The 24,482-nt window shown below is 42.0% G+C and overlaps 1 protein-coding gene across 2 annotated transcripts; it reads right to left on the reverse strand.

The window, feature by feature from the left end:
* Positions 1–6,433: 6,433 nt before the first annotated feature.
* LOC138961888 (uncharacterized protein C11orf97 homolog) lies at positions 6,434–22,586 on the reverse strand. 2 transcript variants are annotated; one of them, XM_070333570.1, is made up of 6 exons: positions 22,420–22,586; positions 21,471–21,525; positions 16,121–16,216; positions 14,145–14,282; positions 13,497–13,532; positions 6,434–11,853 (listed from the first exon to the last, which is right to left on the reverse strand). In XM_070333570.1, the coding sequence occupies exons 2-6, from the start codon at positions 21,478–21,480 to the stop codon at positions 11,669–11,671; spliced, it is 465 nt and encodes a 154-aa protein (XP_070189671.1). In that variant the 5' UTR covers positions 21,481–21,525; positions 22,420–22,586; the 3' UTR covers positions 6,434–11,668. The 2 variants fall into 2 exon arrangements, with proteins under 2 accessions (XP_070189671.1, XP_070189670.1); XM_070333569.1 differs by lacking the exon at positions 21,471–21,525.
* Positions 22,587–24,482: the final 1,896 nt, after the last annotated feature.

The following is a 24,482-nucleotide window of genomic DNA, read 5'->3' on the forward strand; positions in this document are numbered from 1 at the left end:
CAAGAGCAAACTTCTTGAACACGATATCGGACTATTTGTTTGGAATGATACTCCCACACAAGAGTAGAACCAATGGTTTTTTCGACCAACTGTCGTTCGACGAAGTATCGTGCACCCGAAGATTCAAGGTATGTTCCGTCGTTATGCATTTCAAACGAATTTTACTTTGAATGTGAGGATTGCATTCAGTCCAGAAGTTGTCTTCGACTTTTTCACGAGAGTCTCTGCTACAACATGTACCATAATCTCGCCACGTCTCAATTTTAGGTTGATTGCGCTTGCCTCTCCATTCCCCAGTCTCCTAATGCCTGGCAAATCCGATATTCATGTTTAGCCCACACTAAAGGAGTCACATCAAGGCTGGGAAAGTCATCACGGGTATTTGCCTACCGTGAAAGGATCGCCTTTGAGCAGGGTACCCAACCCGGATGGTGAAAGTTATGGCCTCTGGACTGAGACTGGCATTGAAAGTTTTATAGCTGCTGCTGATTCTGACACTGAACATCAATGAAAAACCTGCCTCTGTCTCTGTCTGTCTCTCTCTCTCTGTCTGTCAGTCAGGGCCGGACTAGGCGAAGAGGAGGGGGGGGGGGGTTGCCAGTGGTGGCCCAGGGGGCAGGGGCGGATCAGTTCATTTTATGACTGGTTTTTTTTCAAAAGTATATTGTGAAGATATGGGTGTGAAGGCGCGAAGCGCCGAGCCGACGGCGCGAAGCGCCTAGCTTGCTAGGGGGGTCCGGGGGCATGCCCCCCCCGGAAAATTTTGAAAAAAAGGATGCAAAATGGTGCAATCTGGTGCATTCTGAGGATGATCATTACCAGTTTCAGGCAGCAGATTTTGTCACTGATTAATACCCGAAAAATTGAAACTCAATGTAAAATAAAGAAATGCATACCTCATTCAATATTTTTATTTTTTGGCTGGGGGGGGGTCCGGAAACCCTAGAACCCCCCCCCCCCCCCCCCCCCTCGTTGTGGGGGTCAGGGGGCGAAGCCCCTGAAGCTGACGGGTAGGTCATATTCTGAGATAGGAAAATGGTCGCTCCTTGCATGAAACGGCATAAAATAAGCAATAATAAAAAAAAATTAAATAAGTAAGGTACATGTTTAGGCTAGGGGGGGGGGGTTGCGCAACCCCCATAACCCCCCGGTAGTCCGGCCCTGTGTCTGTCTGTGTCTATCTCTCTCTCTTTCTCTCTCTCTCTCTATCTCTCTCCCTCTCTCTCTCTCTCTCTCTCTCTCTCTATCTCTCTCTCTCTCTCTCTCTCTCTCTCTCTCTCTCTCTCTCTCTCTCTCTCTCTCTCTCTCTCTCTCTCTCTCTCTCTCTCTCTCTCGCGAGTCGACTTTTCTTTTCCTTTGTATTTTATTGACATACATGTACATTTCAATGTTCTGTTATGCATTATGTATTCGTATAGGTAATGTTGTAGTTTGTAGTTTGTAATACTGTGTGATTGTGATTGATGATTGTCCTTTTATTGTCCCTATTTTTATGTCTTAGTTTAGCAGGGACAGATTGTAAGACTAGGCGTCAGCCTAAAATCTCCATCCTAGAGTAATAAAGTTCGTTCGTTCTCTCTCTCTCTCTCTCTCTCTCTCTCTCTCTCTCTCTGTCTCTCTCTCTCTCTCTCTCTCTCTCTCTCTCTCTCTCTCTCTCTCTCTCTCTCTCTCTCTCTCTCTTTCTCACGCCTTTTCATATACCCGTCTCTCCTCTCCACTAACCAACCCCCCCCCCCCCTTTCCCAGCCATCAGCCAAAAACCAGCACTAATTAGAAATAAAAGCTGTCTCTTCAGATATTCAGATCAGGCTAACCCTCTTCATCCCTCACTCTCTTAAGATCTGTATAGGAAGAAGTCAGACCCTCTGTCGCTCTTTTCTATAATCTATTCTTATTCTATATCCCTGTGGATATCCCCCTCCTCCCTCTCTCTCTCTCTCTCTCTCTCTCTCTCTCTCTCTGGCAGAAACTGAGAAAAAAATTCTTCGATTAAAAAAAAAGTAATAAAACCGAAAATTGTCTTCACAAGCCGTGAAAAGAGGTCTTCTTTCCTCTGGCAGATAAAGGGACATAAAACCAGTCGGTCCCGATTTTAGCGCAGTGATCGTTCTTTGATGTCATTCATCACAGCGTTTCTGTTCTTCTTGAAAGAATCGTAGCGCGCGCCATTTCTCTGGTGCCCGAGTTTGATGGACGAATGCTTTATGGTTTAATTCATCTTAATTACCCCCTATGACCCGTCGCAGACGACAAGAAAAAAGGGCTTAATAGGAGTTACTTCCCTTCCATCAAAATGGATTCCCCCATCAAACGAAAGGGGGCGCTGTTTGCAGCAGACGACCCGCAGGCGAAGGCAGTTGTCCGAGCGACCGTTGGAAAGTTTTGTGCAGGATTCTAGCTGACGTTGATGGTGATTGCCATGTTATGCCAACAACACTTGACTGGGACAGGACGGTCATGGTGGCTCTGGCTTTTGCTTTTCATTGCTAAAGCCCGGAACGCTATTTCTTCTTTCTTTCTTACGTTCTTCCTTCCTTTCTCAAGTTGCTTTCTTTCGTCCTTTATTTCGTCCTTCATTTCTTTCTTTCTCTCTCTCTCTGGTGGCACCCTCTCTCTCTCTCTCTCTCTCTTTCTTCCTTTCTTTCTTTCTTCCTTTTTTTCTTCCTTTCTTTTCCCAAACCATCCACCAACCCACCTCCCGCCCACACATAAACTACATACAAATATTTCTATTTTCTTTCTTTTTATCTGTCCTGTCTTTTCTTTATATCTTTTTCTTTTGTCTTCTGCTAGTGCAGGGTTTGGGCTCGTTTCCAAAGCACAGAATTGCGCAAAGCAAGATATTATGGCCATAGAATGACGATGATGATACGGTCGGAGTGATGGAAGAACTTCAAAGCGAAGAGCATCCAATGGGTGATTTCTTATATTGAATTTGCCACTAACGACGTCTCCGTCGGGTTCTCATACTGACTGAGAGAAATGGGGAAAACTACCGCACTCAAAAATCCTGGTTATGAATGCCTTGTCAAACTTGTTTCTTACAAATGATGAAGAATTGAGAAAACTTACTTAGCCTTGCTTTGATCTCCAAAGACTGTAATGAAGGAACTTGTTTTGTGAATAATATAAAAGGTATGTGCCCTGTGGCACCGTATAGAATGCTATATTCAAAAATGCCGTTTTGTGTGTGTGTGTGTGTGTGTGTGTCTGTGTGTCTGTGTGTGTGTGTCTGTGTGTCTGTGTGTCTGTGTGTCTGTGTGTCTGTGTGTGTTTTTGCATATAAAGGATTCATCTGACATTTGTATGCATTCAATGAATACATTTTAATGACACAAGTGAAAATATATAGCATGCTGTATATAAGTGTTGTGCAGAAATTTAAACTTAAAAGAAGAAAGATTAAAAGAAAAATTGATCGTACTGATTCAAATTTTGAAACAACAATATATATTCATACAGCAACAGATACTGCATGTAAGTGTCACATCTGTTTTTCAGATACCAGAAAGGCATCATACTTGTCCAAGCGTGCAGAAGTTGAGTTTCAACAATCAATTGAAATGCCAGCTCAGCCTATGGGGGGCTGTGTCCTTCAAACCTCAGGGAAGGGGCCAGAACTTGTGGTGGAAGCAACATATTTCTGGAACTCGGTGGACAGGGAGAAATCGAGACAACCAGCAGGATCGAGGGCATTGGTAAGCTTTGAATCCTCCGAAAGCGGCGTATGGCTGCCTAAATGGCGGGGTAAAAACGGTCATACACGTAAAAATCCACTCGTGCAAAAACACGAGTGTACGTGGGAGTTTCAGCCCACGAACGCAGAAGAAGAAGAAGGTAAGCTTTGAAACATCCGACAGAGGAACTGCGGGACTGAATGCACACTAACGTGAATAGGTTCGCGAAGTGATACAAAACTGACCCGTTAAGGCCACAGAAACACGACAGTTGTAAACGGTAGCAACGCGTGATTGCTTTGACTAGTATTGATTCCTTCACATTATTTTAGCTTTAATCTGTCTGTGGGAAAAGGTGGTCAAAATTTGGGTCCAGCTCAGTATTGGGGGTGTATCAATACTATTCACATTCTTCAAACACTTCAGGTGACATCCCGCAGCACACACACACACACACACACTTCTCAACACACCCACCCGCACACGCACACACACACACACGCGGAAAGGCAAAGGAGTTTATCATAGATTCAGAAAACTCCAAAAGAGACTGAGCTTGCGAGGCATTGCCCAGGGAACGGATGGCTTGCAGAGATAGACGGAGCAGCCAACTTCAACATGTGTCGCCGCTACAGGGGCCTTCATTTCCCGGCAAATTACACCCCTTGTGCCCCCTGCACGATGCCGTGGTGGGATGGCGAACTTCAAAGGGGCCGCCTGACGCAATTTAGCACCATGTGCAGCAATCGTCACGTTGTGTGCACCACCCCTCGTATGCTGCTGATGCTATCACCACGTCCGGAGTGGGGCCTGACAAAAAATCTGTGTGTTTGTGTGTGGGTGTTTTTTTTCGAGGGTGAGAAAGAGTGTGGGTTGGAGTGGGGTATAGAGAGGGAGTGGGTGTGTGTTTGTAGATGTTACGACATGAATGCACTAGGTGATCAATTTGTGTGTGTGTATGATTGTCGAGAATATGCTAATCGATTAAAGTATATTCCACAAATATATTGCATGTCATGTTTTCTCTGTATAATTTTATATCTGGAGATGTTGGTGTGTGTGTCCTTTGGCATGCTGGTCTAGCTTTCTGACCGTGTGTGTGTGTTTATGTTAATGCACCGCACAGTGTGTTTGCCTTTATGTGTGTGTGTTCTCCCGCGAAACCTGGAGCTGAGTGGTGAAAACAAAGTTCTTATGCAAGGGGAATAACTTCGCTCTCTGTACAAGCACCCTAAACTGTCTAAACATCGAGTTGCCTCCCTTGGTCCGTGGAGCCATTTGCAGCAGCAGCAGCTGCTCGAGTGGTACAAAGCAGAATAAAAGCTACGCATTATAAGTGACCTGGGCGGGGATGTAGCTCAGTCGGTAGCGCGCTGGATTTGTATCCAGTTGGCCGCTGTCAGCGTGAGTTCGTCCCCACGTTCGGCGAGAGATTTATTTCTCACAGTCAACTTTGTGTGCAGACTCTCCTCGGTGTCCGAACACCCCCGTGTGTACACGCAAGCACAAGACCAAGTGCGCACGAAAAAGATCCTGTAATGATCCATGTCACAGAGATGAGATTCCCTAAAAGTGTTTTGGGAGGAAATTATTTGGCGGGGGTCCGTAGGACGGTGAAGGCCCCCAGTGGGGTCCAGGGGCAACCGTCAGGGGGCAAAGCCCCCTGAAGCTGAAGATTTTTTTTACACTTTGACTTGGAAATGAGTTCGAGCAGTAGAAGCATACAACATTTTGTCAGTCATTATGTGCAAAATTTAAGTAACTTTAGCTCAGGAATTTTCACAAATTTTAGAAACGGCACAATTTACTTGCACAATGACCAATGGTGCTCGTAAGGTATTGATAAAAGAACTGGACCTAAATAAATTGCTTGAGTGCCATATGCTGAACTGAGAAGTACTAATAGTTTAGAGGGAAGTAAACTGCGGCCACAATTGCAGCTCTGAAGACGAAAGCCAGTACACTATAATTAATTCATGCACATCTCTCCTTTCCCGGAACAGTCAACTTTTTAATAGAATCTCCAAGTCGGAGCGACAGTTTTCTCCCGCGTAGTTCAGACGTGACGATTTCTTCCTGCCATTTCGGAACCCACTTATTCTTCACACCCTGGTCGATCTCCGACGCCAAAACATGTTCGCTTTCCGTCAATGTTCTCACCGACGCCATCTTTGTTAAGCAGGCTAAAGCCGACAGCTGAATCAGCCCGTTTATGAATTTTCGGAATGAAGACACTCGGTGAAAGGGAAACTTAGTCCCAAATGGAAAGTTCATATTCGGGTCGAAGGTCCACTTCCTTCGAAACGGAGGTTATGTTGTCATTATTTTATCGGAGATTTGATCTGGAAAATCGACTTTAGGGTTGTAGGTAGGACTTTACAGATCGAATCCAATGGAACCACAACTACTCTACCCCCCCCCCCCCCCCCCATTTTTTCTCAACGGATTTAGACGATTCAGAAAAATGGTCCTGGGAACGAACTTTTGGGCGGAATTCCGCCAATTGGCGGAAGAATCTCATCCCTGATGTCAGAGTTCGGTGGGTTATAGAAACACGAAAATACCCAGCATGCTTCCTCCGAAAACGGCGTATGGCGGGGTAAAAAACGATCATACACGTAAAATTCCACTCGTGCAAAAAACACGTGTACATGGGAGTTTCAGCCCACGAACGCAGAAGAAGAAGATAAGTGACCTGACGGAAGCATACTCACACACTCAAACACAATTCTTCACACAAAAAACAAAATCAGCCAAGGGTTTATCACAAACTGTATTCTCTTTGCATCAGCTGTAGGTCGCTCTTCAAAACGATAACAACAAAACGTTCTCAATAACATACAACACAACATTCAGATCAGCTTGAAGCTCTAAGCTACGTCCCGAATTTTACAACAATTACACAAAACAGAATTGAAGTCATTGTGAATTTGACAACAAATTGTACAAAACTGGACAGTTGTAACAATTGTACAAAACTGGACAGTTGTAACACTGTTGGCATCTCTACTATTACCATGCACATTTGTTTTCCCAGTACTCGAACACTGCCTTCAACCCTGATATTTCAAAGTGTAAAAAAACAAAGAGTGGGCACATACCCATGCATTTGAATCAATATCAATTCATAATCACAGTCATGGTTGAATTAGCCCTTAGCTGCAATATGGTCCCTACTTGCCACCATCTTTGTTCCTATACTTGGTTTATGATGGCATTTTGATTTTATAGTACTTATAAAGGCATGGCCCTTCCGGTCGTCAAACCAGTTTAGCCCACCATGTCAGATGTGGCCAGGCTTTACATGGTAGGAGACCATCCCTCCACTTGGACACATACCAAAAATGAACAGCTTTGATGTTTTCTGTGCAGAGTGACAAATCTTTAGAAGAATTTCCTAGATTTCCAATAGTGGTTTTTAAGAAATAAATTGATCAAATAAATCCCACTTTGCACAAAAAACAAGCAGGCTGTTGAGTTTTGGTATGTGACCAAGTGGAGGGATGGTCTTATCCCACGTGAAATGCCTTACTCTTTCTTTATTTGGTGTTTAACGTCGTTTTCAACCGTTCAAGGTTATATCGCGACGGAGGGAAGGGGGGTGATGGGATAGAGCCACTTGTCAATTGTTTCTTGTTCACAAAAGCACTAATCAAAAATTTGCTCCAGGGGCTTGCAACGTAGTACAATATATTACCTTACTGGGAGAATGCAAGTTTCCAGTACAAAGGACTTAACATTTCTTACATACTGCTTGACTAAAATCTTTACAAACATTGACTATATTCTATACAAGAAACACTTAACAAGAGTAAAAGGAGAAACCGAATCCGTTAGTCGCCTCTTACGACATGCTGGGGCGCATCGGGTAAATTCTTTCTCGTCCCAACCAATATGGGACTCCCCCTAACCCGCGGGGGGCCGTAAAATGCCTGACTAGATCCGACATGGTGAGCCAAATCATTAACTCGAGCAGGACTGTACCTTCAAACCTCTAGCATGTCTACAGTATACAGGGAAATAATATACTTATTCAATTTTGAGCATGGAGCCCAGGGCAAGAAATCAAAGCTTCGTTGTTCCAAAATGTTTATAAATACAATGCAAAATTAAAATTGCATCCACATAAGTACGTCAGGCCTGCTATAAAAAAGAATCTGAAGCATTTCTTCAAAAGAATTTCAAATGCGACCAATGACATTCAAAGAAAAAGTTTTATATTTAAATGACAAGTAAGATTCAAAAGGTAAAGTCAAACCTGCCCTCTTCAAACAACCACCTGCCCATTACTACCACCTAAAAGAAACCTAGACAAGGCTCTTCCCTACACAATTCACCTTTTCATAATCATTAACGGCACAGTGCGCCTCCCGTAAACCATCACACTGTCTGATACTGTCAGGCTTTTACACACAGTACAAACACCCTTCCATTTGAACGCTCACCAAACGGGAACATCCTAGGTGCCCTACGTAAAGAGCGAGCAATTTTCAAAGAATTAATTTTGCGGATTGTGTCAGAGACAGTCGGACCGTGGTGCGTTTTGGCGCTAGACCTAACTTTTAAAATCTAAATAATAAATTGACAGCTTGTTACACAAACATTCTTAAATCATAAAAGAATTCTTTTTTCATCAAGACAAGTTCAGTACAATTCGAAGTTTTGAAAGTTTGAAAAAAGAAACGCCCGGAAGCAGGGTCATGCAAGGTCGTGGTTCTCGTAGCAGACGACGGTTTATGTCTATCGACAAATCCTCTGAACAGTCAAAAGCCATCGCGAGAGTTCTTGTGAACCACAGCCGTTTGTTTTGTGCTCTGTACTTAATAACGTGCTATTGCAGATAACATCACAGCGAGTCGCATTCAAATTACTAACTGACGACTGCATTGTGAAAAAGGGAAACTGGATCACACGGGTTCACGATGGTTCAGGGGTAAGATAAACCACGCAAAAAGAAATTCTTTGAAAATTGCTCGCTCTTTACGGAGGGCACCTAGGGTGTTCTCAAGCGGTGAGTGTTTAAATGAAAGGGTGTTTGTACTGTGTGTAAATGCCTGACAGTGTCTGTGATGGTTTACGGGAGGCTTACTGCGCCTTTAATGACCTCCTGTCTGTAAAGACCACTTTTGGTTGATTTCTTCGGTGGTTTTGTTTGTTTGTTTGTTTATTTGTTTGTTTGTTTGCTTAACGCCCAGCCGACCACGAAGGGCCATATCAGGGCGGTGCTGCTTTGACATTTAACGTGCACCACACACAAGACGGAAGCCGCAGCACAGGCTTCATGTCTCACCCAGTCACATTATTCTGACACCGGACCAACCAGTCCTAGCACTAACCCCATAATGCCAGATGCCAGGCGGAGCAGCCACTAGATTGCCAATTTTAAAGTCTTAGGTATGACCCGGCCGGGGTTCGAACCCACGACCTCCCGCTCACTGGGCGGACGCCTTACCACTAGGCCACTTCGGTGGTTGTTATGGGCAGGTTCCACTGTATTTCCATCATACTGATATGTACATATACTTCACAATGTTAGAAAACCTGATAGTCATAGTTAAACTGCACTGCTTTTCATCGTTAATGTGCTTTACTCTTTAAAAACATAGGTTTCCGTTCCTTTTTTTCTCACAAGCTCATTTGCTAGCAGAAAATCTCACAGAAGAAACATCACGCAAATTTCTTACAGTTTGAGGAAATGAAATAACCAGTAGTAGCATATAAATGCCAATAAGTTTCAAACTTCAGGTCCAAGATGATCTCACACTCACAGCAAAATTGGTTGGACCTTGTGACTGAAAAACCAGCACACAAACTAATACATTCTTAGAGTTGCTAAAAAGTATGAACAGCTAGCCACATAAGAGTGCAGACTACAACAACGCATTTTACACTTACCAGACAGGTAATTATTACCAGAATAATAATTAATATGTCTGATTCTGGGAATGACAAGAAACACACCTTAACCTTACACAACACAGAAATATTCTAGGCGCTCACAGAGCTCATCCGAGTTCCTCAAGTCTGCTTTGCTTTTGTTTGCTTATTTTCTATCTCTTCAAAATGCAACACCAAAATCGAAAACAAAACAAAATGTTTAGGGGTTTTTTTCTTAAATATCGTAAGTGTAAAACATTACACAAAATAAATGTCAGCAAAAAGAAACAGCATGAAAACACAGAAAGTCACACAATCACCAAACCAATATATGCACTTGAACTGCTTGCAAGTCCTCAAACCAAACAAAAATGTCAAAGCAGTTGAACCTTCATTTTGAGACCACAAAATGGGGGTCATTTGATAGAGCTGATTAACAACAAACCTGGAAAACAAGGCGGGACTTTAAACGGGGGTCTTATAAAAGGGGATTGGTTTTAAAACAGGGTTCTTGGGGGCCCGGGTAGCTCAGGTGGTAGAGCACTGGACTTGTGATCGAGAGGTCGCTGGTTCGAATCCGGGCCGGGACGGACACGGGTCAACTTTGTGCAGACCCAGAGACGGTATCCATCTCCCACCCCCGTGTCACCACAATGGCACGTTAAAGATCTTGGTCACTCTACCATAAGTGCAGATGGCTGATACCACCTAAACACGCAAACATCAAAAAGCCGTGAGGGCGTAAAACTCGAATCGTATAAACCAATTCATGTCCAATATAGGCAATTAAGACCTGACGGACAATAAGCCCCTTAAAATTTACTAACAGGGTTCTTACAAGGGGGGCTCCACTGTACGTGCCTGCAGCAAACTCATCAACTCTTCCACGGCTTACAATAAGATGCATGATGATCATGCGGATACAGTGGAACCCCCCTCTTAAGACCTCCAAAAATCTGACAAAAATTGGGTCTTAAAAAGGATGGAGTCTTAAAATAGGGGTAATTTTATAGAGGTTATGAACAGAAAGTCTGGGAAAACAAGGTCTTAAAAAGGAGGGAGTCTTAAAAGGGGGGTTCCACTGTATCTTAGAATTGCTGATTGTGCACACACACAGAGCTCCGACAAAGATGACATGCTGTGCACAGCATCACAACATTGCACTGTTTCTCTACAGCAAACTGAGGTGACGGATAATTACACATGTATTTGATATGAATAACATGGACGGATGCAAGGTATCGCCCCCAAGTCTTCCCCAATTTGTATAATTTCAACTGGACGGATGCAACTTAACCAATAAACGTCCTGAAGATGTGCTTAGCAAACGAACTCGTACTCACACACAAAACTTACTGAAAAATATTATCAGGAAATCAATATTGTTATATTTCTCTTTTTTTATGTGTAGTTGTTTCTTTGACCAAAATCAACGAGGGATAACAAACTTTAAAATATGAACAGAGAAGAAACATCAACTGTACATTAATAAGAGTAGATGTTGTTCTTTTCATCGTCCACAAATTTGTAATTTTGAGACCACTCATTACATAACAATATTGTTCAAACCACACGTGTGTATATCATGTAAATGAGGTCATGACAAGGAAGTCTGACAGGGACCTGTTTTTCCACTGCTTGTTGATGCCAAAGTCACCGAGACTAATGTCATTATGAAAAAACATTTTGCCCTTGCTAATTCCCCTCGATGAATTTTTAGAACTAACATGTCACGCTACACTTTCCATGTTTCTTTGTTTTGACGTAAGAGATTGCACGAGGCTATGGAAGAGATCAGGTTCTAAAAGAAGCGTCTTCTCGACTGCGGGATGTTTTGAGTAAAATACACGTAAGTACAGTATGTAGGATAAACAGAATACTACATGGCTTGCTGCTTCGTATTAGATTTACACTCATTGCTTTTTCAAATAGTGAACAGCTCGCTTTCGCTCGCAGTTCAATATTTAAAAAAACAACTCGTGTAAATCTGGTACGACACAGCAAGCCATGTAGTATTCTCTATTTTCAACTTTCATAAAGCCCCAGACAACAAAAATCTATTGTTCAAAACTTACACCGACTCCCCACCCAGTATAAACAAAAATAAAAAGTGGTCAAAAGTCGTTTTCATCGATAGGTCTGCCATGGTTGTCAAAACGGCGTTGAGAGGGATTGGAGTGATATCCCCTGCTGACACGACTGGAAGCGATGCTACTGGAGTCGTCGTTGGCCGTGGGATTGGCCGTGTAGGAGTACGAGAAACTCCTGCCTTGAGATGGAACCCATGCTGAGGTCACATCTGCATAATGCAAATAACACAAAGTCAGTGTGGAAAGCCTAATGTAACAAATGGGGACAAAGTCTGCCGTTGGTCTGTGTGATTCAATCTGTTGCATGTGTGTGTGTGTGTGTGTGTGTGTGTGTGTGTGTGTGTGTGTGTGTGTGTGTGTGTGTGTGTGTATCAGAGTGAGTAAGTTAGTGTGTGTCTTTATATGCATGCGTGTGTATGTGTGCACTAACAACACCAAACATTCCCAGGCATTCTATAACTTCCATGTTCATGCCAAACTTTTTCGTAAACAGGATGAACTTTGTGTTAACTGGTACAGTCAGTAAGAATACTGTTAACGACACGTAGACAGAAGTACATGTACTTCAATCCATTAACACTTGCTTTATATCACACACTTGGTATACTGTAAGGAATAGCACCTCAAATGGCAGATAATATATCATTATATAGCTATTCTGATGGACACGTGGGGGAATTCGGGGGCTGTGATTGGATGGTTTCTTCCGATCATCAAAGCATAATGCTACGGAAGTTGGCCATTTTTGCCAATATCCAAAAGCATATTGGCAATAACAAAGATGCATGGTTCCGGTTTACCCATCTGTACCACACGATGTTTTAATCGACAACAGCATACACTGACAACTTGAAATTCTTCTCGGGAATGTATTTCAGCTTTACAAATGTCGATAGCATACCCTTTTCTGCTAACTTCCCAATGAAACAGGACTAAATCAATTATTTTCTGTCCCTAAACACCACAAAATGCCCAAAGTCGAAAGATGTAGTACAAACAGGGGAGTAAAACGGAACAGCCGTTATTGTGTGCCTGTGTCAGTTGCCGACTGACACAAACTTTCGCATTCGGCTTTTCTTATCTCGTAACTCCACACTAAATACCCCACTTCCCCTCTGAAGTATTGATGTACAACCCATGGCACTAACATTCATGTAGTTGTTTATAACTGAGGTTGAAAAATTCGCTTCATGACGAGACAAGTATAAATGCCATTCAACCAAACTGAAAACTTCGCTGCCGTCTGCTCGCGATTAGCTGTTCTCTTCTCCTCCCCTTGTTGCATCCTAGTTCTTCAGTTGTTTCTAGTTTTCCGTTTATGTTGTGTTTTGGTCTTCTTCATAAGTAGTCTTGTTCAAAATTAAAAAAACTCAAACTTCTTTTTGTTGTATTCGAACGAATGTTTAACAGCTGTGTTGTCAAATCGAGTTTTTTTCCAAAGTCAGTGTGGCACCTGCGCAAACCTAATGCGCATAAGAAACGGCATCGGCTATCAAAACCTGAGATCAACGCATCGACGCAAAAACTGTCATTTTGTAAGTTTGGAACAAAAAATCAAGGTCAGAACAGCTATATAATCGCTATTGTGTTTTCAGCGTAGCAACGGGGTCCGATATTTAGACTCGAACAAGTATAATGCGACTCGTCGGCATTATACTTGTCTCGTCTAAATATCAGACCCTATTGCTACGCTGAAAACACAATAGCTGTTAATGTTGGACAGAAAGATGGTGAATAACACGTACAGCCCAAATACCAAGTCAATCATGCAGTATATATTGCATAAGGGTAAGAAGTAATACACATGGAACATGTTCAAAGTTGAAGAACACAGAAGATAATCTGAACAAACCTGTCTTTTCTGGAGGCTTTGCATTTTTACCAGCATCTGTAACAAAAGCATCACGCTCAGTTCACTCAACACAAATCAAACGGGAACACTGAGCAACCAACAAGGGTAAAAGAAATGAACATTCAAAGGTAGTGCAACAAAAAATGAGTCGCATGTCACCTCGCGCGGTTCTGCGCTAGGCTTAATATAAGTCCGGGGAGTGTCTGGTAACAGTGTGAGGGTCACCTTAGTTATACACGCTTATAACTCAAACAGTTTTTGCTCTTTTCTAAAATGGGTTTCACCACTGGATAGAGCATAAAAAAAACTCTTCAGGAAAATGTAAAAATATGAACATCATGCAAAGGTGACATGCGACTCATTCCGTGGTGGAGGGTCACATATGTGGGAGAAAAGACGGGAAAGGGGGGATTACTGTTAGAACAGGACCGTAGAGTGATGCCTTTAAAGAAAAGCAAATGGAAAGTTACAAATTAGGGAGAAGAGAAAGAGCGGGTTTAGGGAGCATATTAAACAAAAATGTTCAACAAAACCTTGAGTATTCAACAGTCAAGGAAGGAAAACAATTAACTTTAAACTAAGAAAGAAGGTCTGAGCGATTAAGCATCTAACTAAGCAGAACACCACAAGCTAAGCACTCAAACTGACCTTTTATTCCTCCGTGCCTGGAATAGAACCCCTGGCCTGCATTATGCGTGAGGCGTTCAGCAGCCCGTGGCGCCAGTCCCCCCAGACTGACGTTCTTCTGGATGCTCCACACGTCATTCAGGTCCACAGGCACGCCTGCTGTTAACAGGAGAACAACAGTGTGTCAGTTAACAGGAGAACATCAGTATGTCAGTTAACAGGGATCTTTTGGACGCTCCACACATCATTGAGGTCCACAGGCACGCCTGCTGTTAACAGAACAACAGTATGTCAGTTAACTGGGTTCTTCTGGACGCTCCACACATCATTGAGGTCCACAGGCACACCTGCTGTTAACAGAACAACAGTATGTCAGTTAACAGGGTTCTTCTGGACGCTCCACACATCATTGAGGTCCACAGGCACACCTGCTGTTAACAGAACAACAGTATGTCAGTTAACAGGGTTCTTCTGGACGCTCCACACATCATTGAGGTCCACAGGCACACCTGCTGTTAACAGAACAACAGTATGTCAGTTAACAGGGTTCTTCTGGACGCTCCACACATCATTGAGGTCCACAGGCACGCCTGCTGTTAACAGAACAACAGTGTGTCAGTTAACAGGGTTCTTCTGGATGCTCCACACATCATTGAGGTCCACAGGCACACCTGCTGTTAACAGAACAACAGTATGTCAGTTAACTGGGTTCTTCTGGAAGCTCCACACATCATTGAGGTCCACAGACACACCTGCTGTTAACAGAACAACAGTATGTCAGTTAACAGGGTTCTTCTGGACGCTCCACACATCATTGAGGTCCACAGGCACACCTGCTGTTAACAGAACAACAGTATGTCAGTTAACAGGGTTCTTCTGGACGCTCCACACATCATTGAGGTCCACAGGCACGCCTGCTGTTAACAGAACAACAGTGTGTCAGTTAACAGGGTTCTTCTGGACGCTCCACACATCATTGAGGTCCACAGGCACGCCTGCTGTTAACAGAACAACAGTGTGTCGGTTAACAGGGTTCTTCTGGACGCTCCACACATCATTGACTGATTGAGGTCCACAGGCACGCCTGCTGTTAACAGAACAACAGTGTGTCAGTTAACAGGGTTCTCCACAGACGCTCTCCCTAGAGGGTCCCGTGATCCCCAACTTTAATGTATAGGTTTAAACTCTGAAGACCAGAACAGGAATGGCCAAATTGTCCCCCCAGGGGCAAGTAAAAAATCCGCCAAGCTAGCAGAAACCGCCTTGCAACTCGCCCGGCTGGCCAATGAAAATTCACGTAAAATGCAAAACTTTTGGTTGTAATATCACGTTTAAAACCATATAAACACTGCAGATCAACTGTGGTAATAGTATCATGGCCGGCGACATTTCTGCCGGGCTAGAGACTTTCTTGAAGTTACTCGCCCGGCTGGCGAGTTAAAATAAAAATGCTGAGATTTGGCCATCCCTGCAGAAGGTTCCTATTGTTGCTTTAGGAAGGCGCATTCCTCGCTGACACAGGATCCCTGGAGCACTCATGTCAATGTACTGACGACTTTCGGAAGTTCTCTGAGCCCTTAACAAAAACATTATGGTCATATCCTTTCGGAGTGTCCAAATTCAAGGCAAGTCTCCTTGAACCTCTCTTCCAAATTGAAATCTCTGACACAGCAAAATAAAGTGCAAAAAGACATCACATTAGGAAAATATCATGCAGGTGTAATAGTAACTAGGTTCAAAATGCTTACAGAGAAAACAACAAAGTGTTTTGAGGTGAAGTCTGTCTTGGCGACTTCATCATCATGACTTATAAAGTCACCGCCAGGTTTTAATCTGTCGGTGTTATACTTGGAATTTGACCCATTGACCACATTTACATAATACACATGTGTGAAGATATGGTTTACCCTAGTTATCACATGGGTGGTCTAGCTATCTCACGTCATGTAGAATAAACTACATTATGCTATATATATATATTATATATATATGCTTACCGCTTCTGACGTGAGCTTTGGGGGTAAACGTCCACTGTTCCTCCTCCTCCTCCCCCTGCTGCTTGGGTCCCTTGTAAAGGAACTTCTTGGCTCCTCCTGCACACATAGACCCTCTATCATCATCATCTTTCTTTCTTTATTTGGTGTTTAACGTCGTTTTCAACCACGAAGGTTATATCGCGACGAGGGAAAGGGGGGAGATGGGATAGGGGAATTAAAGGGGGGAGATGGGATAGAGCCACTTGTTAAGTGTTTCTTGTTCACAAAAGCACTAATCAAAAAATTGCTCCAGGGGCCTGCAACGTAGCACAATACATGACCCCACTGGGAGAATGCAAGCTTCCAGCACAAAGGACCAAACACCTCCCACACACTGCTTGACCAAAATTCTTACAAACACCGACCACACTCTATACAAGAACCACTTAACAAGGGTAAAAGGAGAAACAGAATCCGTTAGTCACCTCTTACGACATGCGGGGTGCAGAGAAATAAGGATGTGGAAAAGAAGACTTTTGGTAAGTGAAATAAAGGTGATGGATCCAGTCAGGTAGAAATAAGACAACAAGAAAAGAATTGAAAAACTGCAGGGAATAGTAGGGAGAGTTTTCTTGGAAGGAAATATAGGTGAAAGGACTGGTAAGGCAGAAATAAGACAAAAGAAGAGAAGTAAAGGGGTGGGGTAGCTCTGTTTAAACGCTCCCGCCACATGAAGGCGACCCCATGGGAGCATCATCATCATCACCATCACCATCACCATCACCATCACCATCATCACCATCATCATCAACATCATCACCATCATCATCATCATCATCATCATCACCATCATCACAGACCTGCCAACCCTTGTGAAACCTTAAGTGTAGCAATTTAGACTTTTTTGGAATTTTCAGCATAGCAAATGGTGTTTAAGTGTAGCATTTTCTATAATTGATTCCCAGATTTGCATTTATGCCATCTTTCACAAGAATAGACATTTTGAATAACATTTCATGAGAATGCAGGTACAAATGTACATAAAACGCCTATTAGAGAATATCTACAGTGCCATTTTTCAATCAAGACGATGTTCTATGACCCATTTTGTGACCGCTACACCAAGACTCACAAAAAAAAGAGGGAATATTACTGTTGCATGCTTGTGATTATTTCTTTAAGCGTGGAAATTTTTAGAGTGGCGTAGCAATTGCTCTTAAAACGTAGCAGTTGGCAGCTCTGTCAATGAGTGTCATCATCGTCATCATGTGAAGCATGTTCAGTGTTTATCATCACTGGAATTTCATACGGTATGGCAAGATAATTTCATACAGTCCCGAGGGTTTTTCCTTTTGACAATTGGGTTGCTGTTTCCCTGGGGAAAGTGAGCTCCCATAGGTACAGTACAACACAACACTGAGGAGAGCCTGCACAAAGTTGACTCTGGGAAATAAATCCCTTGCTGAATCAGGGGTCAAACCCTTGCCAAAGATGTATGTATTGGTTTTAAAGCCAATGGATCATTGACTGAGCTCTTTTCTCACTTTCTTCCTGTTTCATCATATTAAAGACAAGCCGTCTCAAAACATCCCCCATCAATTGGACAATAATTATGTTCTTGCTGTCAACAAATTAGTTACATGTTGTTACTTCTCCTTGTATTGAGTATTCAAAATGATTAGCTCCAGCACTCGATGCAAGTTACAACTTACAATGTCTTTTAACTTTCAAAACTTAAACCACAGTAACAGTTATTGAAGTAAAGCACCCTTGAAAATGTGAACATGTGAGCATGCATGTGTGAGTTATTGTGTGTCGGTATGTGAGTGCATGGTTCTGCTCTAAATCAGTATAAATGTCTTTTCAGACTATAAGTATAAATGCCTTTTCAGTAATAAGTGAATCTTCTTTCCACAAATTCTGAATGCAATCAATGTAATACACATTCTACTGTGTACTGCGGAAAACACCCATCCCTTCCCCAGACCTCAGGGAACACCTGTTTGCACTTGCAGTATTCTCAAACAAACTCGGTGTATTTTCAGAAAAATGAGCGTACTCCACACAGCATTTGAACATCCATGATTTAAACATGGTTCACACGCGCATGTTGCACCCTTTATTAAGTTTACCAATACATTTAAAACAAATGATTCTATCAATGTTTTTTGACAAAAACTGTAATCATGTGTCAAAGTACTGGATCGGCTACGGAATGCGCTTGTGAAGAAAGGTAGTCTAGGAATTTTTCTCGTCGTATTTTTTTTTCCACTGACCGTACTGATCGTATTCTAGACAATCGTGCGTACAAAATACGGCGAAATTGTATGGGTTCCCAGGTCTGCTTCCCCCCTCTCTCTAATTAAATTAAATTTGATATTTTTCCACAAAACTTTGTAACAAAACCACTCTCAAGAGCAAAACAAAAATGAGCTATGAGGTCAGAGTTAATCTTCAGCTTAGCCCATTTACTGATTTAGCAAAGATCAATGCACACCTTAAGTGCAGTGCATATTCTGGCAACACTAATGCTAGATTAAGAAATACCTATTCACAAGCCTTTAAGCCTATCCAGCTCTGGTTTGAAGCAGCACATTCATTTAAAAAATAAATACATTTAAAACAAGAACACATGAGACTGCTGCGCACTTCTAAAATCATCCTGATTCTTTTGTCATTTAAGCATTTTATCATTGTGTCACTGTTTTCCTCAATAAATAACAGTGTTATTAACACTATCAGTATCACCACAAAGAAGTAGACATATTATGAAAAAGAAGAGGAAAAGGGAAATAAGAAAACTGCTGAATGAGGACTGTGCATACATTTTTTTTTAATACAAATTACTTCTCAAAATGAAAAAAAGAAGAAGAAGGGGAGGAGAAGAGAGACAAAGGTTAAACTACTTACAAAATTTTTTACATACATACATGTACTATTGTGTGCAAAGGAGAACAAAAAAGTCCACAGCCCACTAAGTAGTGGCAAGAAGCAAACAAAAAAGTTGAGAATAACACAGGTATGATGGCACCTGCCAAGGAGCTCAGAGCAATTGCCAGAAGGGAGTCAAATGACTGGCCCAAGCTTTGACTGGTGCCTGAAATATGAGATGGACTGAAGCCAAACACTGTAGTCTGTCACCATATCGGATAGGCATTAGTGGGTGTGCTATCCACAAATAATGCTATTTATATATATATATAGTAAAAAAAAAAAGACGAGCTAAACATTTCTTCAACCATGAAAACTGGTCTGCTTCTATGTGAAGATAATGTAAAGGTCTACTACCAATCTACCTCAACTACATTTCCTGAACACTGAAGCACTGCAGTTCAAGCAGCACTTTTTCTACTAAAATATCTACTAATGACAAAATGTATTATAAACTTACAAAACAATTACTTCATGAGCCTTCCTAACTCAGTTTGTATGAATTCACACTACACAGGTTTATTTCTGTTACATTTATAAGGCCAAAAAAAATAATATGTTGGTTGAGCCTCCATCACAGTAGGTTCTAGTGACATTTCTCTCTCTGATAGTGCTAGGAATCTTGGGTTCATCATGGACTCCCACCTCTCAATGAAACAACACATCAAAAAAGTCTGTCAGACATGTTACTTTGAGATCAGAAGAATAGGTTCCATAAGAAAATTTCTCACTGTTGATGCCACTAAAACTCTCGTTACATCCTGCATTCTGTCCAGATTAGATTACTGCAACTCCCTTCTCATAGGCTGCCCTGACTCCACTCTCCAACCCTTGCAAAAAGTACAACACTCTGCTGCACGTCTCATTTTCAGAGCACAGCATCGACAACCCTGCACTCCTCTCATGAAAGAACTTCACTGGCTTCCTGTATCTGAACGTATTAGGTATAAAGCTGCATGCTTCTGCTACAATATCATCTCTGAATCGGCACCTGCCTATCTTTCTGAACTGGTCTCCCTCTACACTCCCTCTCGCACCCTTCGTTCTTCTGATGATGCTCGACTTCTCCGTCAAGGTCGCTTTAAACGCAAGGCTCATGGCTTACGCACGTTTTCGTATTATGGACCTCAGTTATGGAATTCACTCCCCTTTCAATTACGTCACTCTCCATCCATTTCATCTTTTAAGTCCAATTTGAAAACTCACTTGTTCCAACAACACTACGGATAGTTCCTTAGTATAGAGTCTGGGGATGTGAGATGTGCTAGTGCATGATGTGTTGTTTGAATGTGACAGTGATTGTATGATTTTTGTATACATGTATTGTTGTCACGCGCTTTGAACTTCTGATAAGGCGCTTTATAAATGCCCGTTATTATTATTATTATTATTTTTATTGAGGGTAACGTGACCCCCCCCAAAACAGGATTGGTTGGGTGGCTTTTTACAAAAAGTTTTTAGTTGACCTCATTATATTAGGTGCTTGAAGTCAAAACCACCATTGCAACTGTCACGTGTGATGTCTAGTTCAAAGGAGGCTACTTCCCTTAATCTCGGTATGGTTCGCAATATGTGCCAATAATTTTTTTGGGGTTTGTTTTTAGAAATGTAAAAAAAGTTTTAGGGTCGGCGAAAAAAAAAGGGTCAGTCGGGTTACCATAAACCAACTTTTTTTTTTTTGGGGGGGGGGGGGGGGGGGGAGGGGGCCTAAGCACACTAATATGTTCTTTTGTTACTCTGTGTAATGTCAATCTCTTTTCACAATAAAGACATCAGAACATCAGAAGTCTGCAGAAAATCTGCCAATGATCAGTTTTCGATTGAAACAATTTCCTGCAACTTGAACTTCTCATGTTACGGTAGCTTAACGAAATCATACATTATGTATGTGAAAAGCTTAATTTTACTGCACATATTTTGCATAGTATTGTGCACTATAAATTATGCAGTTTGAACTGATTCAACATTGAAGAGGTAGAAAGAGTCTTAACATAAAAGACAAAAAATACATAAACAACAATAAAAGACAGTGGGTCTGTCTTACTCTTACTAGGACATGTAGTTCACAACTCTCGTGTCAGTCTCTGTCCTTACCACGGAAAAGTGAAAAAGAATTGCTGAATGATGAAAGCAAAGTAAAGCCAAAGAATGAAACCGTACATTATCAGGTTAAAATGTCTACATGACTACAGACAGAAAGATCCAACAGAAAGTACTGAAGAATTCAAGAAATGCAAAGATATTAAAATTCACCAAAGAATGTGAAAATCGATTGATCCAACACCAAATACAATTGTACAGTCTATGCTTTACAAAGAAAGAACACAACATCAACAGAAGCAGCTACTTGCTATGATTATCACTGACCACTACTGTGACTACCGATTAAGAAGATGAGATATGCAGCAGAAAAAAGATTTGGCCGCTGAAGAAATCTTACCAGGATCCATAGTTGAAGTACTCACAACAGGTGTTCAGTGTTGACTGACTTCACCCTGATATAAGCAACCAACAAATTATAGCTATTTAGACCTAGCTGTAAAGGTATTGTTTACCAATCTTCTGTGCTCACCCTCTGATTTTCTCTCAGTATAATTAACACTTATTACTTGAGACAGCACTGCATGCATAGTGCTGATGTAGCTTGCTTCTATTATACTCACTTAATGCCATGCAAACTGAAATGTGTGCATGTGTTTATGTACACTTGTGTGCATGTACGTGTATCATTGTGTGTGTACTTTTCATGTGGCTGCAGGTTAAATACTTAATGTATTGCACATTTCTTCATGTCATACACATTAAACTTTATTTTGGAGCTCAATTCGTCAAATCATTTCACAAGAATATATTCTTTGCTTAGAGTTTTATAAAAGTGACTTGTAAAAAAAAAAAGTCAATAATTATTATTAGATCTACAATATGCCACTGGATGGCTATCCAACTCTGAATTTACAACGCTAAGTTCATCATTTCCTTTACTTTATATAATCATATATACACACCATAAACATTTAGATTTATTGGGAAAAATAGGAGAAAAAGGTGTGTGCATGTGGTTAATAGGAACGATCCAGACCTATACCAGGAAACCCCTAATCCATCTACAGGTACACTGTCAAGTGTTATCAAAGTGAATTTAGGCTTGTCACTGGATGTGTTATTGTTGTTTTTGCAACAATACATTTAGTCTGACATTCTGTGAATAATCCTTTGGACTCTATGAATATCGAATCTTTTCAATAACCAACACATATTTTATAAACGTTGAATACATGATACCCATTTATAGTTGATACACGTTGACAATGACAGTGCCACTGATCAAAATTGTTCGCTTGACAAGCCGACATATTCACCATTTTCTTTCCGAAATTAACGGTGCTTACCTGGATGTTTGTGGTAATTTTCTTTTTCTTTCATTTGGAAATCTAATAAATGTATCCAGAATCCATGACAGGTGTTATATGACACAAATAATTACACTTTAGAGACATCGATCAGCTTGTCTTCGGTGTGTTATTGTTTGTCGTCTGCCATGACAGTTTGGGTTGGACACCAGGGGGCATAACACTGACTTCCGGTTAAGCAGAAACTCGCCGTGCACATCGAGATTCGTTGCGGTTTGGTTTGATTTGTGTTAGACCTATTTGTTGTGTTTGTTGTTGTTGTTTTTCCGCGGGTTTCACATTCCTTGTGGTAATATTAAATAAGAAAGAAATCAACATTATTTTGTAATGTCACAGATGATTGGTATTTTGGCATTTCTTGATTGATTGATTGATTTCTCAGGTCAGTAATAACTTGTGAGGCTAGCGGCTGTACTTATTTTACCTGTAAGTAGTTTTGCAAGTTCACTTAGTTTGAATTTACTATGCAAAATTGGTTCTGTTTAATTTTTTTAATGTTTCGATATTACATTTATTTCTTGTATAGTAGCATTGTCTACAAATCAAAATTCCAAAGAAAATGACTGCTTATAAAGGGAGACCAAATCTTGACTTAACACAAGATTTATTTTATGTAGTTTTCTCCCTTACTTCGATTCAACTCGGATCCTGTGCTGTTTGTGGATATGCCTTCTCTCTCTCTCTCTCTCTCTCTCTCTCTCTCTCTCTCTCTCTCTCTCTCGAGGTATTACACACCGGTGCGACCGAAACTAAGGTATCAATAAACTACGCTTGTGCATCGGGTTGAAAGTATACCCTGATCCCTCGGAGATATACCTCCACTCCGGTCTGAACGACCTCACGTGACATGTTATATGGTAGAAGAGTATGCTGTCGCTTATTCTCCTTCTGAAGATGAGGTATACCTTCACTTCGGTTAGACTGAAACGATGCTCAAGCAGCGGAATTTGTGTGTGTTTTGTTTCAGAGAGATGTTATTTTATCCTAACAAACAAGAAGATATTCTCACGCACCGCCTTGTTCAGGATATTCACTAGTTGACAATGATGTGTGCTAATAAATAAGCAATGAAACGAACAAAGGAAAGAACGACCGAACGAAAGAACAAATGAACCAAAGAACGGACGGACGGACGGACGGACGGACGGACGGACGGACGGACGGACGGACGGACGGACAGACGGACGAATTGACGGACGGACGGACGGACGGACTGACGGACAGACTGACGGACGGACCAACGGGCAGACTGATTGAGGGGCGGACCGATGGACAGGGGGTGGGGGGAGGGGGGGGGGGGGGGGTGTGTTACGGGTAACCCCTCCTGATCCGGTCCTGCAGGGTATTCCTTCAACCCTCTGCACAAGAGCAATCTTTTGATACAGACTGAAGGACGGACGGACTGACGGACGGACTGATGGACTGACCGACAGACTGTCGGACGGACGTACGGACGGACATACGGACGGACTAAAAGGACGAAGGAACGAATGAACGAAGGAAATAACGAAGGAACGAAAGAGCGAACGAACCAACCCACGAATGAACGAAAGAACGAACGAACGAACGAACGAACGAACGAACGAACGAGCAAACAAACAAACAAGCAAACAAACAAAAAAAACAACAAATAAACAAGCAAACAATAAACAATATGTGCAAACTGGCGCATTTTCAGAGCATTTGTCAAACGTTTGGAGGAGGTTTACGGTTAGGCCAGGGTGGGGGTTGTCCCACCAACAATGAGGAACATCCCCCCCCCCCCCTCTCTCTCTCTCTCTCCTAGCTGTAGTTCGGCCCTGCACAAGAGGAATTTATTGATACGGACTCAGTGAAGGAAGAACGGATTGACTGACGGACGGACGGACTGACGGACGTACTGAAGGACTGTCGGACGGACTGTTGAACGAACGAACGAACGAACGAACCAACGAACAAACGAACGAACAAACAAACGAACAAATTAGCAAATGAATACATACATTCGCAGAGAGAAAAAGGCAAAAGGTACATTTGTGGAGTCAGTAAGGGGGGTGGGTGGA

The sequence above is a fragment of the Littorina saxatilis genome, linkage group LG3, assembly GCF_037325665.1.
Source record: "Littorina saxatilis isolate snail1 linkage group LG3, US_GU_Lsax_2.0, whole genome shotgun sequence".
Taxonomy (NCBI): domain Eukaryota; kingdom Metazoa; phylum Mollusca; class Gastropoda; order Littorinimorpha; family Littorinidae; genus Littorina; species Littorina saxatilis.